The 13,523-nt window shown below is 40.1% G+C and overlaps 1 protein-coding gene across 3 annotated transcripts; it reads right to left on the reverse strand.

The window, feature by feature from the left end:
• Positions 1 to 239: 239 nt before the first annotated feature.
• Positions 240 to 11,079, reverse strand: LOC137982024 (collagen alpha-1(XVII) chain-like). 3 transcript variants are annotated; one of them, XM_068829040.1, is made up of 9 exons: positions 9,038 to 11,079; positions 8,822 to 8,894; positions 6,002 to 6,019; positions 4,875 to 4,973; positions 3,901 to 4,113; positions 3,475 to 3,582; positions 3,126 to 3,142; positions 2,981 to 3,032; positions 240 to 1,424 (listed from the first exon to the last, which is right to left on the reverse strand). In XM_068829040.1, exons 1-9 carry the CDS (start codon positions 9,305 to 9,307, stop codon positions 1,051 to 1,053), a joined length of 1,224 nt encoding a protein of 407 aa, XP_068685141.1. In that variant the 5' UTR covers positions 9,308 to 11,079; the 3' UTR covers positions 240 to 1,050. The 3 variants fall into 3 exon arrangements, with proteins under 3 accessions (XP_068685141.1, XP_068685140.1, XP_068685142.1); XM_068829039.1 differs by having other exon boundaries at positions 5,993 to 6,019; positions 9,038 to 11,077; XM_068829041.1 differs by having other exon boundaries at positions 1,283 to 2,251; positions 5,993 to 6,019; positions 9,038 to 11,076.
• Positions 11,080 to 13,523: the final 2,444 nt, after the last annotated feature.

Below are 13,523 nucleotides of genomic sequence, written 5' to 3' on the forward strand. Positions count from 1 at the left end.
AGGTCTATAGGTTTCTCCATCGACCTCGTTATTCTAACAAGTCTCAGTGATCATGAGCAACGTTTAATACCAGTCAATTACGTTTGTAAAAACATAAATTTTTGAGTTGTTTTATAAGTCGTGCAGTAGTCTACTTGACTTTCATAAATATTTTAAAATCAATTTTGACCGATCACGATCTTCCCAGATCCAACCTTGCGCAAGACTTGTCGTCCACGGTTTTTACAAAACCTCACCAGTCAATTATAAAGTTTTGTATTTTATTTTTTTTTACCACAAGTAGTCCGTGATACCTAACTTTTTCGATTACAATGCCAGAACGTCTATAATGCGTTTCGTAAAACACGGCTTAGGTATTTACCGTTTACTGTTTATCATTGCAGAGTTTGATGATACCATTGCAACTCGAAATCAGTTGACAAAAAAAATATTTACATCTGATAATCATCAGTGATAAATGATAATCTTTGGATTCCAAAGGTTCAACGTTGCTTCTAGAGCGCTTTTCAAATGAGTGGCTTCTTCTTCGAATGCGTGCGCACATTCACCCGCGCGCTTTGATCTGTTTTGTGTTCAGCAATTATTGTCGCGTTTATGACACTGAGGTGAAAAGCGCTCTATAATTTATACGTTCATCAAATCAACCTTGATCGAATATTTGAGATTGATCAGTTTTTATCTTGTCTGTCATTGTTTTGAATTCTCGTTCTTTCTTCAAGAATTTCAACAAGTTCCATTGATCTCCGATATCCTGTCTGCCCACTGTATTGATGATAGGGTTGAAGACAAGATGAAAACAAAAAAAAACCTCTCATATTCTCTTCTACCTGGTTGTATTACACTCTTTTAACTTTTATTTTAACTTTCGCGCCTGCGAATTCGGAACTGGTTCTAGACGTTCTAATGGGTGGTGGGTTCAAGTGAAAGCTGTTCAAGATGTTCTTTTTTCGTAGCTTTTTACTTCTTAAGGAGTTGGAGACCAGCTGTAAATTGCATTTGTTGCTCGATGGTGGTAGTAATGCTGGGCGAGTTTAGTCTGCGAAAAAAGAATCAAATTTGTGCTGGATGAATCATAAATGCACCAAAATAGCTGTATTCTGGATCCATAGAATAATACCTTGAAAATGGAGTTCGCACAGATATATAATCAGATACATTCAGAAAGACTATTCCGCCGTTGTAATTCGTGTTATACCCTGGATTATATCCTCTTCCTTTGTTCGCAACAGTAGATCTACTCTGCATAAATTTGTGCGCGTTGACATACAACTGATGTGCCATTTGATATGCCGTCTCGTCGTGGTAGTACATCTGGGAATAAACATAGTAATAACCAGCTTTCCGTATGTGAACGGCCCCTTTACTGTACATAAGCCCGTCTGATTTGTGCCGCACTTGCCAGTTGTTTACTGTACGTCTGGAAACTGAAGAGAGACAAACGCATACCTTGAGGTTAGGGACGTGCAAGAGAAACTACGTCTAGCGCCAACTGTCAGATCAAAAATGTTCAAATATTTTTAACATTAAAATATAAGATTTGTGTTTTCAGTTTTATGTGCTGGTAGGATTACGAGCTGGTGCGATGTCCGAAGGAGATCCCAATCAAAGCCGAGGAGAACAAACTGGCAAGAGGTACACATCAGGCAGTATGATGACCACAGGCCAACTGGACAGCGGCTGCGCTATTTGCGAAATTTAAATCACAACTAGAGTTAAAGAACGAGATGTGTACACAGCTTACAAAACATCAAAATGTGTTCCTTTTCTCGTAAGCTTCAAGAGTGTGCTACACAGAAAAGTTATCAGCACTGCTCAGGACTGAGTGCGCAATGACGTTGACGTGATGTTTAACATTTCATTGTCAAAGGCTAAAACATTCTTCGTCTCGTCCATCACATGGAGTGAAGCAAAAATGCCCCAAAGAAGCTTCCCTCCCTATCCATGTAGTATATCTTGGTGTATGGGATTCCAACAGAGATAGTGTCGTTTTCTTCTAGCAAGAAAACCCCTCCATGGTACTTGGTGTTGTATCTCCTAATGGTGCTGATAACACTTCCCATACTTTCCAGCACCTTGTCGTCATTGACAAACGTGTAATGACCCATTTGTGGAGAACTACCGTCGTAGTAATACATCTGACTGTATATGAAGTAGTACCCAGTCTTCTTGACCTCCACCCTTCCAGTTTGTCTGTGGTAAAGAATACTGCCTTCTCTGTGCCTCAACCTCCAGTTAGTTATCCTTTGGGAACCTGGTAACAAAGCCATCATTTTATTAGCTTTTGGGCCTGTTACAGAGGCCTTATATACTGAACATAAGCGGCACTGAGAGAGGATTAGAGTGGTTTTCGTCGTGTTATTAGCGAAAGCAGTGGCTCCACATCCTGTGCACTTTGATTTTAAATTTTGGCTCATTTCTTTGCCGTTTTCTCTGGGAAAAATAGACTTGAAATAGTTCTCAAGGAAACGTAAGAACAAGAGGATCGAGTCTCCATTCCCTCTCACTCTTTTCGGTGGCGTTCATCCTTGTACAAAAGCCGTGGCATTTTTTAATTATGTACGCGTCGTTAGTTTCGTAAACTGTTAGAGTAAACAGTTCTGTTCAGCTTTTCGTCTCGTATACTTTGTGCGGTCTTTCGAGTTATCGAGTTGGTGTACTTGGTATGAAGACCTTGCTATTCGCGAACGGTTACAGTCCAAGCCATTTCTAACCTGAAATTTTCAGGCTTTCCTTTTATTACCGCTTAAGAAACATGTTTATCTGCGAAAATCTAAAATAGTCGTCGTCTTCTTTTTTCCGTAGCTCAACGATATATGTCCTTCATGTACAGTCTCTTATCATCTCTTAACTGTTTTCCACATCCTTTTTGTTAGGCTTCCTATTCGTAAAAAGGAGGCCATAACTCTTATGTAAAACAATTTTATTAAACATAACATAACATAACATAACATAACATAACATAACATAACAAGAGCATTACTTGGATTATTAATCCTTGTTCCATCACCAACAAGATGGATGCTTTCAGTCATCTAAGGAGCAAAAAAAGTGAAATTACGTTAGTGACAGCTTTTTTTCATCGAGGCGCTGTTAAAGGAGACAAAGCTATCACTATGGCAACTCACCGAAGTTCCGGGCATACCTGAAAATGGGATAAAACACACCATCAACATTGATTTGATTAAAATGCACTCTAAGAGCACACAACCCATAAAATCAAGATCATTGAAAAGAGACTTGAGAATCACTTGATTTTGGAGCAAAAATACAGTGCATGGACTAATGACGATGATGACGAGAAGGAAGATGTTCGCGACGAAGATAATTACTGACCGTTCAGATATCATCTCCAAAGCCTTAGCCATTTTTTTTTCCATGTTGACGTTATTTCGGTTGGTATTCAATGAAATATAGCTCATCTCGTGCAAAAGACATCGGCATTATTTTCTATAAAACAGCAAACATGCTTAGTACCTTTTTCTCCTTTCGATCCATCAACACCAGGGAGTCCCTTGGCGCCGGGTAAACCAGAAACCCCTGTCTCGCCTTTGATGCCTTTTTGCCCTTGCGATCCATTTGCACCTGAGAACAAATCAAACAACAGCAAGTCTTTAAGGTCAATCTTGAAGAGACATTTGTTATGTCCAAAAGGGATGTTGAATCTCCACGTTAGGTCACGACTTTAACCAACTCCTCACCACATGTCGAAGAGTACATTCAATAAATGCCACAGAGCATCCCCTAACTCTCAGTACGCCTTCATTAGGAAAGCATAAACAACGAAACTCTTTGTTTCAAATACGTGGTTGACTGTGACGTTTAAAGTTAACAGAACACTTGGTGACGTTATGTATCTCGTCACCTGTGATGCTAGAAATAACACATAAGTGCACTGCTCACCTGCGTTGCCCTTAGGGCCATCAACACCAGGGTCTCCCTTGTCACCAGGAGCTCCTCTCTCACCTCTAAGCCCCTCCGAACCTTCGTCTCCTTTGGGTCCTTGGATACCTCTATCTCCTTTCAGTCCTTTTCCAGGTTCACCTTTGTCTCCCTGTGGTCCGGCAACACCTGGATCGCCTCTGAGGCCCTTTATACCTTGCGGTCCAGCTTTACCTGAGAACGAACCCAAAGCCAAATTTAAGGTCATTAACTGAAACAATTAATTTGACTTTACCATCTTTAATTCCCACGGCCTTCTCCCGTCTGACGTTGTAGCTCAGTCGGTAGAGCAGCGGTGATCTGACCCGAAGGTCGTGGGTTCAATTCCCACCTTGGTCAGAGTTTTTCTCTGTCCTTGTGTGGGCCAATTTCCATTAGTAGGGCTAACGCTCACATGGTTCATATGGGATGGAAACCTAGCACTTCACATCATTACACTCTAATCAATTAAGTCTGTTCTATTAACGGGAAATGTTTGTTTTGTTTTTTGATGCCAAAACTAAATCGACTTGACAACAAGCATTGTTCCAGCCATTAAGTTTTGCAAATCCAGTGGTGTATAAACTTTAACGTGAACAGTAACTTTTTTGGTTTTAAATCATTTAAAATTTTAATTGCACCCTTTCACAAGTGGTCAAGCGCCCAGCTGGCCCTAAAAATGCTCAAGTGGTCTGACTACAGCTCTGGGATCCATGCCTGCCAGTTTGATAATGGTACTGAATGTTAGGACTAGAAGCTGAAGAGAATGTCATGTGAAACAGTCATTTTATCTTGTAGGTGAAGCTCCTACGACCTTTTGATTAAAGAGTGTCGCCGGAGAAACTTGAGAAGGATTACAAAATCTAACTGGAAAAGTGTGAAGTCTGTTTCAAGTAGTCGACAAAAGGTACAGTCACTTTCACCCTCTTGGTAATTCATTGGCGACCCATACCTACCTTGAGGTCCTTCGACACCAGTAGGTCCCCTTGGTCCGTCGAGACCAGGTTCGCCCTTTTGACCATGCTCTCCTTTAGGGCCTTGATCTCCTTTGTGGCCTGAGGAAAATGCGTCATTTGTAATTGCAAATTACAAAAGCTAATTTACAGTAGTTTTTCGCTTGGTGATTACCTTTCGTTCCTTTAGAAGTAAAATTTGTGAGAATGATATGGAGATTTAGAGGAAAATTTGAAAATTAATCCGCATGTGTTCACGTCCGCCACGTAATTTCAAATTTAGAGAATTCACGTCGTTGTAAGAGCGAGAACGGCATAAAAATGTACACAAATGAGAAACGCACGTGCAGGGTGTGCACAGCTATTGTTTTTGCTCATTACAGCGGCTATTGTTTTGTGACGTTCTCGTAGCCGTCGTCGTTGTCCTTGTTTAATTAATTAATTAATTAATTAATTAAGCTAACTAAGGCCTGGTTTTCACTAGAAACGCAAGCATAAGCATAAAGGCCGGGACACACTAGGCGACAAGTTGCAGCGACATGTCTCTGCGACAAATTGCTCCATGTGTACTACTTGCAAAACAAGTCGCTGCGACACGACGCCTGTTCGGTGCACACGCAGTGATCTCGTATGAGGGGGAATGTGAACTAGTTTTCTAATTCAATATGGCTGACCATATGACACTCTCTCATTGGTTCATTTATATTTTGTCGCAGTGACTTGCCGGAAGTGTACACACGATGCGACAACGCTGCTTTCGTAAATTTTGTCGCTGCGATTAAGTCGCACGAATTCAAACTGTCACACAAGGCGATTTGTCACACAAATCACACAAGGCTGTCACATAAGGCGATTTGTTGCGGTGACTTGGGTTAGTGTGTCCCGGCCTTAAGCAACACACGCAGACGCATTTACTTGTTGTTAATTAGTGTCTATTGTTCGAACAAAAGGCTCTAAAATAAACAACAAGCTACCGAGTTTGCGTATGCTTCTTGTGCTTATGCTTGCGTCGATAGTGAAAACCAGGCTTAATATCTTTAGTTGTGTCACAAGTAGGGCTTAATATTTAGTGATTCTCACTCATCTTAAAGTTTGCAAGTGAGAATTTGTCAAAAAATTACCTTTTTTACCTTTCTTGCCTCTACGACCTGCAAAGAAACGAAAACAAAAAAACATGATCTAAAGACAAAAGACCTCAACGCCGAAGATTGATAAGGGACAATCGCAAAATATTTGTCAAATACAAAGAAAAACATTGGAAATCACTTTTTTTTTTTTGACAAATCAGTTTTAAAGAGTTTTTCAAATCTGAGATACTTTTACAAATTCTATCAAAATGATTGGATCCACAAATAACTCAAAATTCGAAAATACTTCGGAGACGCAGATAATTTTTTTGTCACGTGATAATTGCGCCAGCCTCTGCCCCCTCCAAAATGGTGGTCTTTCCAATAGAAAGCATCATGGTTCAGTCTGCCATAAAAGCGGAAGAGAATTTGGCAACAACGAGGTATTGTGCCGTGGGTGTGGAACACTAACGAGACGGAAGCAGGAAAGTGAGTTGTGCAATTCAACAGAGGAGATATTTTTGAAAGGGGATTTCATTGAGACCATTTCTATGAACGTGACAACTTTGAAGAGAAGTCTAAGTCAGAATACATGGGTTGCGAAGAAGAAACAACCTAGATCATTCAGAGCACTCTGTTCGGGAAATAATCAAACGTCAAATTGAGGGCCCTTCACCACTTCTTGGATATCATGGAATAAGCTAGGAACAAGCTGCAATTTTACTGCTCCTCGAGACATGGTCATGCAAATTTTACGAAAGTTGGAACCAGATGCCTTCGCACTTCGAAAGGCTAGGAAGCTTCAACGTTGGTCATACTTTTCACCGCGGCCAAGCGCCACTTGGCATGTGCTCACGTCTCTTTAGTGTTCCATACCCACGGCAGAATACCCCGTTGTTCCCAAATTGCCTTCCACATTTATGGCAGACTGAACCATCGCGCTTTCTATTGTACTCCACGATTTTGAACGCGGGAGAGGCGTGTGACGCTGGCTGACTGCTGGCGCAAGTATCACGCGACTTGGAAATATATTTTTTGTATTTCACGGCAATTCTTGGATTGCAAACTGTTTTTGACGTTTGAGAAAAAGTTTTTTGTGGATCCTATAATTTAATGGGATTTTGCATTTCCTCGTATGCCAAAAGTTCAGTCCACGTTTTGAGTTTTGGACATAGTCTGTTGATGCCACGCGTTTATCACGTGTTTTGAATACTTGATATTAAAAGGCCTCATTTTTATATTTATAACTCTATCCTGGCTACTTTATTTACTTCTCTGGTGTGGGAAAGAAACGGTCTATTTGCAAATTTGAAGCTTTAACCATGCCCAGGTCAAGCCAGTCAAATATTGACACAAATTAAGCAGAGACGACTACATTGAATTCAAATATCTACAATGTTTTGTTTTGAAGCAAATATCGTGACATTGCTTTAAACCTTTTGTTCAGCTTTTGGTCTACCAGATTGCATATTGGATCAACTATATAACCACTCTTCACTTGGGGCTTTCTCTTTTCTTGAAGTATTTATCACTTGTTGTTTACTAATTGTAACGAACAGCTAAAGAAGTAGTCATCAATGTATAATTGAGTAGTGTTTCATCGGCGGTCAAAGCGATTTAGGCTTATTTTAACCACGCTAGTGTAATCTCAAACAAACATATCCGTCCATATGGGTTTTAAAAGTTTGCCATAAACATTTTTAAAGTCAAGTATCCTTAGTTCCGGCGTATGAAAAAAACTGATTTCCGCACTCCGCCGAAATTCATCCGGATTGAAGAGAAATAAATAATAAGAAATCCTATCTCAGCTCTTTCCTTTTTTATCTGAGTCTGAGCTCTTTCAAGTCAAATCAATTGAGTTGTTGCAAAGTTGATATGGAGAGTTGTGAGATATTGTTGTTCCCAATTCAGTACGAAAAAAATAACAGTAAATTGCTCTACGTGTCTGGCAAGTATGTAAATGAATGATAACACAAATAATACTGATCGTACTGGCCACAGGTCAACATAGGTAAAAGGGGTTTAGTTTCTAAAGTAATGGTGGTGTGCGTCAGTGGGGTGGTAAAACATAGAAACGGTTCTATCAACTAGGTTAACAATAGACCAGTACTAGTACTTAACCGATTTTGTCAATTGTGTTTTCCCCCTGGAAGGCGAAAATAAGTGAAGCTAATAATCTTTACATCAAAGACAACCAGGCGTTAAACGGTGTTGTCCTAAATGTGCGTTTGGGCGTTTTGTTTAAAGGAGCCACGATGTCGTGACTTGATAGTTTTAACGACGCTAATTTGCGAGCAAGGTAAATAAACCGGCCGGTGAATCTGATAAGATTAAATATTGGTGTGAATCCTGGGTAAGATAAACATGCATTCCGTCAAGTCTTTTTCGCTGTCTCATTGTCCCTTTCAAATAGTAATGTCTAACCCTGGAAAGTCCTTGAAGTCAATTAGTCCAGAAAGTCAAACAATGGCGCCAACACGGAAGTAAATAAACCATTGGACGAAATTTTAGAGACTGACGGACCTTGATTTCCTCTTCGTTCCGGCATGCAGTGCATACAGTCAGTTGATGTTTTCTTTGCTGTTAATCCTGACCCCTGTTAGAAACCTTTATTATCATGATCATTATTCAGTGTTATTATTATTATTGCAAATCAGTTGTCTTTGGAAATTTGCCTTTCATCACGGATAAGGTCGATCGGACATCTTGAATCAATCGCATGCTAAATTACCATAAACCATCCCTTATTATCTAGTAGAAGTTACTTGTATCGCTTTTATCGCACCCTAAATTGTAGGGTAACAAGTCTTCACTCAAAAATTGTTTGCCTGAGCTCCTTTAATCTTGTCTAGGAATGAGTAGTGTTACAATAGATTTTAATACCTTTTGGACATGTGCAAGACCCCTCGATCTGTCTTTTCTCCCTCTCTTGTTCCAGAGCATCAGCTAAAGCAAGCTTGAAACGAAGAGCATTCAACTTGATTCCTGCACCTTACTTATGAATGCAAGAGTTCTAAGAATGATCGCTAATTCAAATCAGATATACGATTGCAAGATTTTTTCAACTGAAAGAAAGTTTGCAGCTTGAAATTAACCAACCTTGTCATTCGGCCGTTTAAATTTTTCCTCAGTTTCACCCACCGATTCCTGTCGAGATGTCTGAGCTGTGAAACTGTTTTCCAGCATACGAACACGATCTGCCAGTTCGCCTGTGACTGACTCCAGAGAATGTATTTGTGCTGTCTGCGCAACTGCTACGCGATACAAAGTCACCATAAAAACCGTGGTCAAGATGATGTACAATGCAGCCATAGCAATTCCAAAGTTTTCTGCATAGAGTCGTGCACGTGTTTTTCCCTGTTGGTTCATTATTGCAGCCGGATTGTTTTACATGGAAACTCTAAACGCCAAATTCCCGCTTTGTTTTGATGCCTGTACGCTAGTTTGTGAAGAATAGTTTCATTGTCCCACGCTTCAGTGAGCTTTAGTAGGTTCTCAGAAAATTACATCTCCAAGGCGCATGTGCTTGTCTGATTGACAAACAAAGGAAAGTTGAATATGTAACATCCTGAAAGTATAGCTCTTGCTGTTCAGAGATCGAAAGAGTCAAGGAAATGCTGCAATGTCGCTATCAGGTGGAAAAAAATTGAGAGTTCACGTTCCAGCAAAATAGTCGTCAAGTCGAGGTCATAACAAATAAAGTATTTCCGAGGAGATTTTTCTTCCAAAAGTAGCCTGCGGTGAAAGCTACAATTGTAGGGGTCAAAAATATTCAAGACCACTTCAGTAGATTAGTAAGTTTTGAAAAGTGACGTGTTAGAGAGCCCACCTTGTAAGTTATGAGTGTCTAGAAACATGCAGAGAAGCGTCCTGGAGGATACATTTATATAAATAAATGGACTGTAGGGCACGAAGCATGTTGATTGTAATGGCCTGACAGAGTGGCGCGCCAGACGGGCATCCCTTGAAAAGAAACGTACCAGGAATGTTTTGGACGAATTTCCTCAAGGGCAGAATTATAGATTGCACTGAAATTCCCTCTCATCTGGAGGTGGCAGATGGGATGGGTTCAAACTGCAAACAACATTAAAACATAAAGGTTTTGATTATAATTACTGCTAATGGAGCGGTTTCATTAGACTATATACCTATCAATCCAACTCTATGCAATCCTACTTTTATAATTAGTATAGTATAATTAATATAGTCGAGTAATATGGAACGGCCGCCACTAGCATTACTCCTTATGCCTCAGATAACGCGCCCATACAGCCAGTAGCAAACTATCAAGTTTTGTTTCTATCTTCCAACTACTTTGAAAAGCATAAATCTCCGCGTGTCACCATGATCCGTAAGTAATACGGATAGTTTTAACATGTGTCCAATCTACTGAACATGCACTCTTTACAATATAGAACTGGTAGCTAGGAGAACGTCTCCTTATGCGCACTTGCTGTCTGATCATTAAAAGTCTTCGAAACAGCCCCACTTTTTGGGGCTGTTTTGCGAGTTTCAACTCCTTTTTTGGAGTATAAAATTTGGTTGCGTTTCCACCGAAAGTGAAGTGAAATTTTGCCGTATTTTATTTCAGCAATTTGCTATGTCGCGCTTGTTGGAAGAATTCCATTTTATCTAGCTTCACTTGGGATTAGGCAAAAGTACTTCAAGAAAACAGTTATGTTAACGATGTCCACTTTTCTTACCACCGTCAATGTGCGACCACCTTGATATTACTGACGTCTCGTTTGGGCGGAACAAAGCCCTTACACCTCATTTCCTATCAAGCAAGGGAAGCTCGGCATCTGACCACCCTGTCATTGATAAAATCTGAAGGGCTTTACTGATTTATCCACTAGTTCTTTTTTATGGGTAATTTCAAGTTTAATATGCGTACATTAACGCTCTTAGAGATTAACCTTTGATACAATTGACATCGAAAATACCCGGCTTCACCAAGACTAGGAAAGCAATCACGACATCAGCACACATTTATACGAAAGAAAATCGCTAAGAGTAAACATATTTCTGAAGTGAACTTTCTTATGTGGTACAGGGATCCCTTTCAATAACCACCTTAATTTTTGGGTTGAGGACGGTAACTTCATAAAACCTATCGTTCATATGAGGCCTGTTAAGCTATTTTAAGATATGCATTGTAAAGTTTATCATTAAGCAAAAGCAGACTTCGTTCGCTTTCCAAAAAGACAAGAATTTAGTCGGGAGATTTGATCGTTAGTCTCGTTTGTTTTAAGTTTTTGATAGAGTTCGTGCGAGCATAAAATCGCAGTCTAACTTTGAACTGAGAAAATACTCTCTTGAATATTGACGTATGATCTACATTGAGAAAACAAAATGATTTACAACCAAAATGAAAGAATCTACTTGGAGATATTTACGATGAAAAGATTAATTTAGGCTTAAAATTTAGATGATATTGGTTGTTTGCCATTTACCACAAAAACCGGAAATTTCGGTTGGAATGTAAATGGTAAACCTATTTTGGTCGGCCCAAACGGAAAATTTCCGGAGAAAACGGGATTTCTTGAAAGGCAGTCCAAAATTTCCAAACGGAAAACGTGTTTACCATTTGCATTCTCCCCACCGTGATTTTTCCTCTCTCCAGACTCTCTCGGTAAACTTGAACGAATTGTGTAAATGGTACACACCGATCCCAACTGAATTTCCCATTCGGGAGTTTTTGCTTACCATTTGAACAAACCTAGTACCAACCCGGTTTCTGCTTGTAAATGGTAAACAAACATTATCTCTCAGAGATGAACCAAGAACGCCCCGAAGAAGCTTCCCCAGGGTACCATATTTAAGTGCTTTGGTATTTGGTATCAAGTTTTTTGCTTGGTCCAATTATGCTTGCTTCACTTGACATTTCCCTGTTGCCGTTAATGAAAGTGTCATGGGCCTTTTTATTTGTGCTCCCATCAAAGTAAAATATTTGGTTGGCTGTATACAAAGTAGACTCCGGCCACTTTGACCTGTGTTTCACCCAGAGGAGCATGGTACACGATGCTGCCCTGTTTGCGTGCTATATCCCAATTGGTAATACGGTACGATCTTGAAAACGAAAATAGTCAGAAAAAAGGGGGGGTTAGGTCTTTTCAAACGTTGCCGGGCCGTGTAGCACTTATATTTGAACAGACTTAACTGATTAGAGTGTAATGTGAAGTGCTACGTATCTAACCCCATATGAATTATGTGAGCGTTAGCCCTACTGATGGAAAGGGGCCGACACAAAGACAGAGAAAAACTCTGACCAGGGCAACACGTCCTTCGGGTTGGATCACCGCTGCTCTACCGAATGAGCTACAAGGTCAAACGGGAGAAGGCCGTGGGAACTGAAGATGCTAAAGTCACGGCAATGAACATGTACAAGGAGGGATTACGTTATATTTGAACAACTTAACTGATAAGGGTGTAATATGAAGTGAACACAACACAATGTAGCCGGCCAGGACCCGAACCCGGACCACTCGATCCGGAGTCGAGCGCACTAACGATGAGGCCATCGCGCCTCCCACCATGTTCATGACAAGTAAATATAAATTTTATTTCTCACGTGGTACTCACTTGTGGGTTGCAGTATCAGAAAGGCCTCTTCTGTGATATAAACCTCCCTACCGTTGTTGGAAACAGTTGAAGATAGCGGTCCACACATTTTTACAGGTTTGCTGAAAGCGATTTCAGACTCACTAATGCACACTAATTTAGATTTCTCAGTCGCAGATCCATTTTCACCATGGTTTTCCTTGGCACCTCTTAGTCCCGGATAACCGTCCTTTCCGGGTGGACTGAGGATCCAACTGTCCCTACGTCACTTATCAATACGTTCACACGTGAGCTGAGATGTACGGTTCTATTTTGCACACAAAAGTCCAGTCCACGTTCTAGATTTTGGACACTGTCTGTAGATGCCAAGCGTTTTGAATATTTGATATTAAAAGAAGCCATATATTAATATTTATATTTATAGCTTTTGTGGGTTGCCACAATCCCGGCTACTTTGTTTACTTCTCTTGTCTGGAAAATAAACGGTCTAATTAGAATTGAAGCTTTCTTCATGGCAAGGTCAAGCCAGTCATGCATATATCGACAAACATAAATTAAGCAATGTCTACGTTGAATTTAAATATCTGATATCTTGTTTTGTTTTGAAGCAAATATCGTGACATTGCTTTTACCTTCTGTTCAACTTTTGGTCTGCATGATTGCATCTTGGATCAACTCTGTCTCTACAAATAACCACTCGTCATTTGGGGCTTTCTCTTTTCTTGAATTCATGTCAGTTACACTTGTTATTTATTACTTGTAAGTAATTTGAGGTATGTCGAGACCACTGTCGTGACCTCGCGAACAGCTAAAGGTAGTCATCAATTTATAATTGAGCAGCTGTTCATTTAGGCTTATTTTAACCACACTACTGTAATCTCAAACAAAAATATCCAACCAAATGCGTTGTAAACATTTTTTAAGCCAAGTATCCTAAGTTCCAGCGAATGAAAAAACCTAATTTCCGCACTCCGCCGAAATTTCATCTGGATTGAAGAGAAATTACATCTCATCTCTTTCCTGA

Source organism: Montipora foliosa, chromosome 13, assembly GCF_036669935.1.
Source record: "Montipora foliosa isolate CH-2021 chromosome 13, ASM3666993v2, whole genome shotgun sequence".
Taxonomy (NCBI): domain Eukaryota; kingdom Metazoa; phylum Cnidaria; class Anthozoa; order Scleractinia; family Acroporidae; genus Montipora; species Montipora foliosa.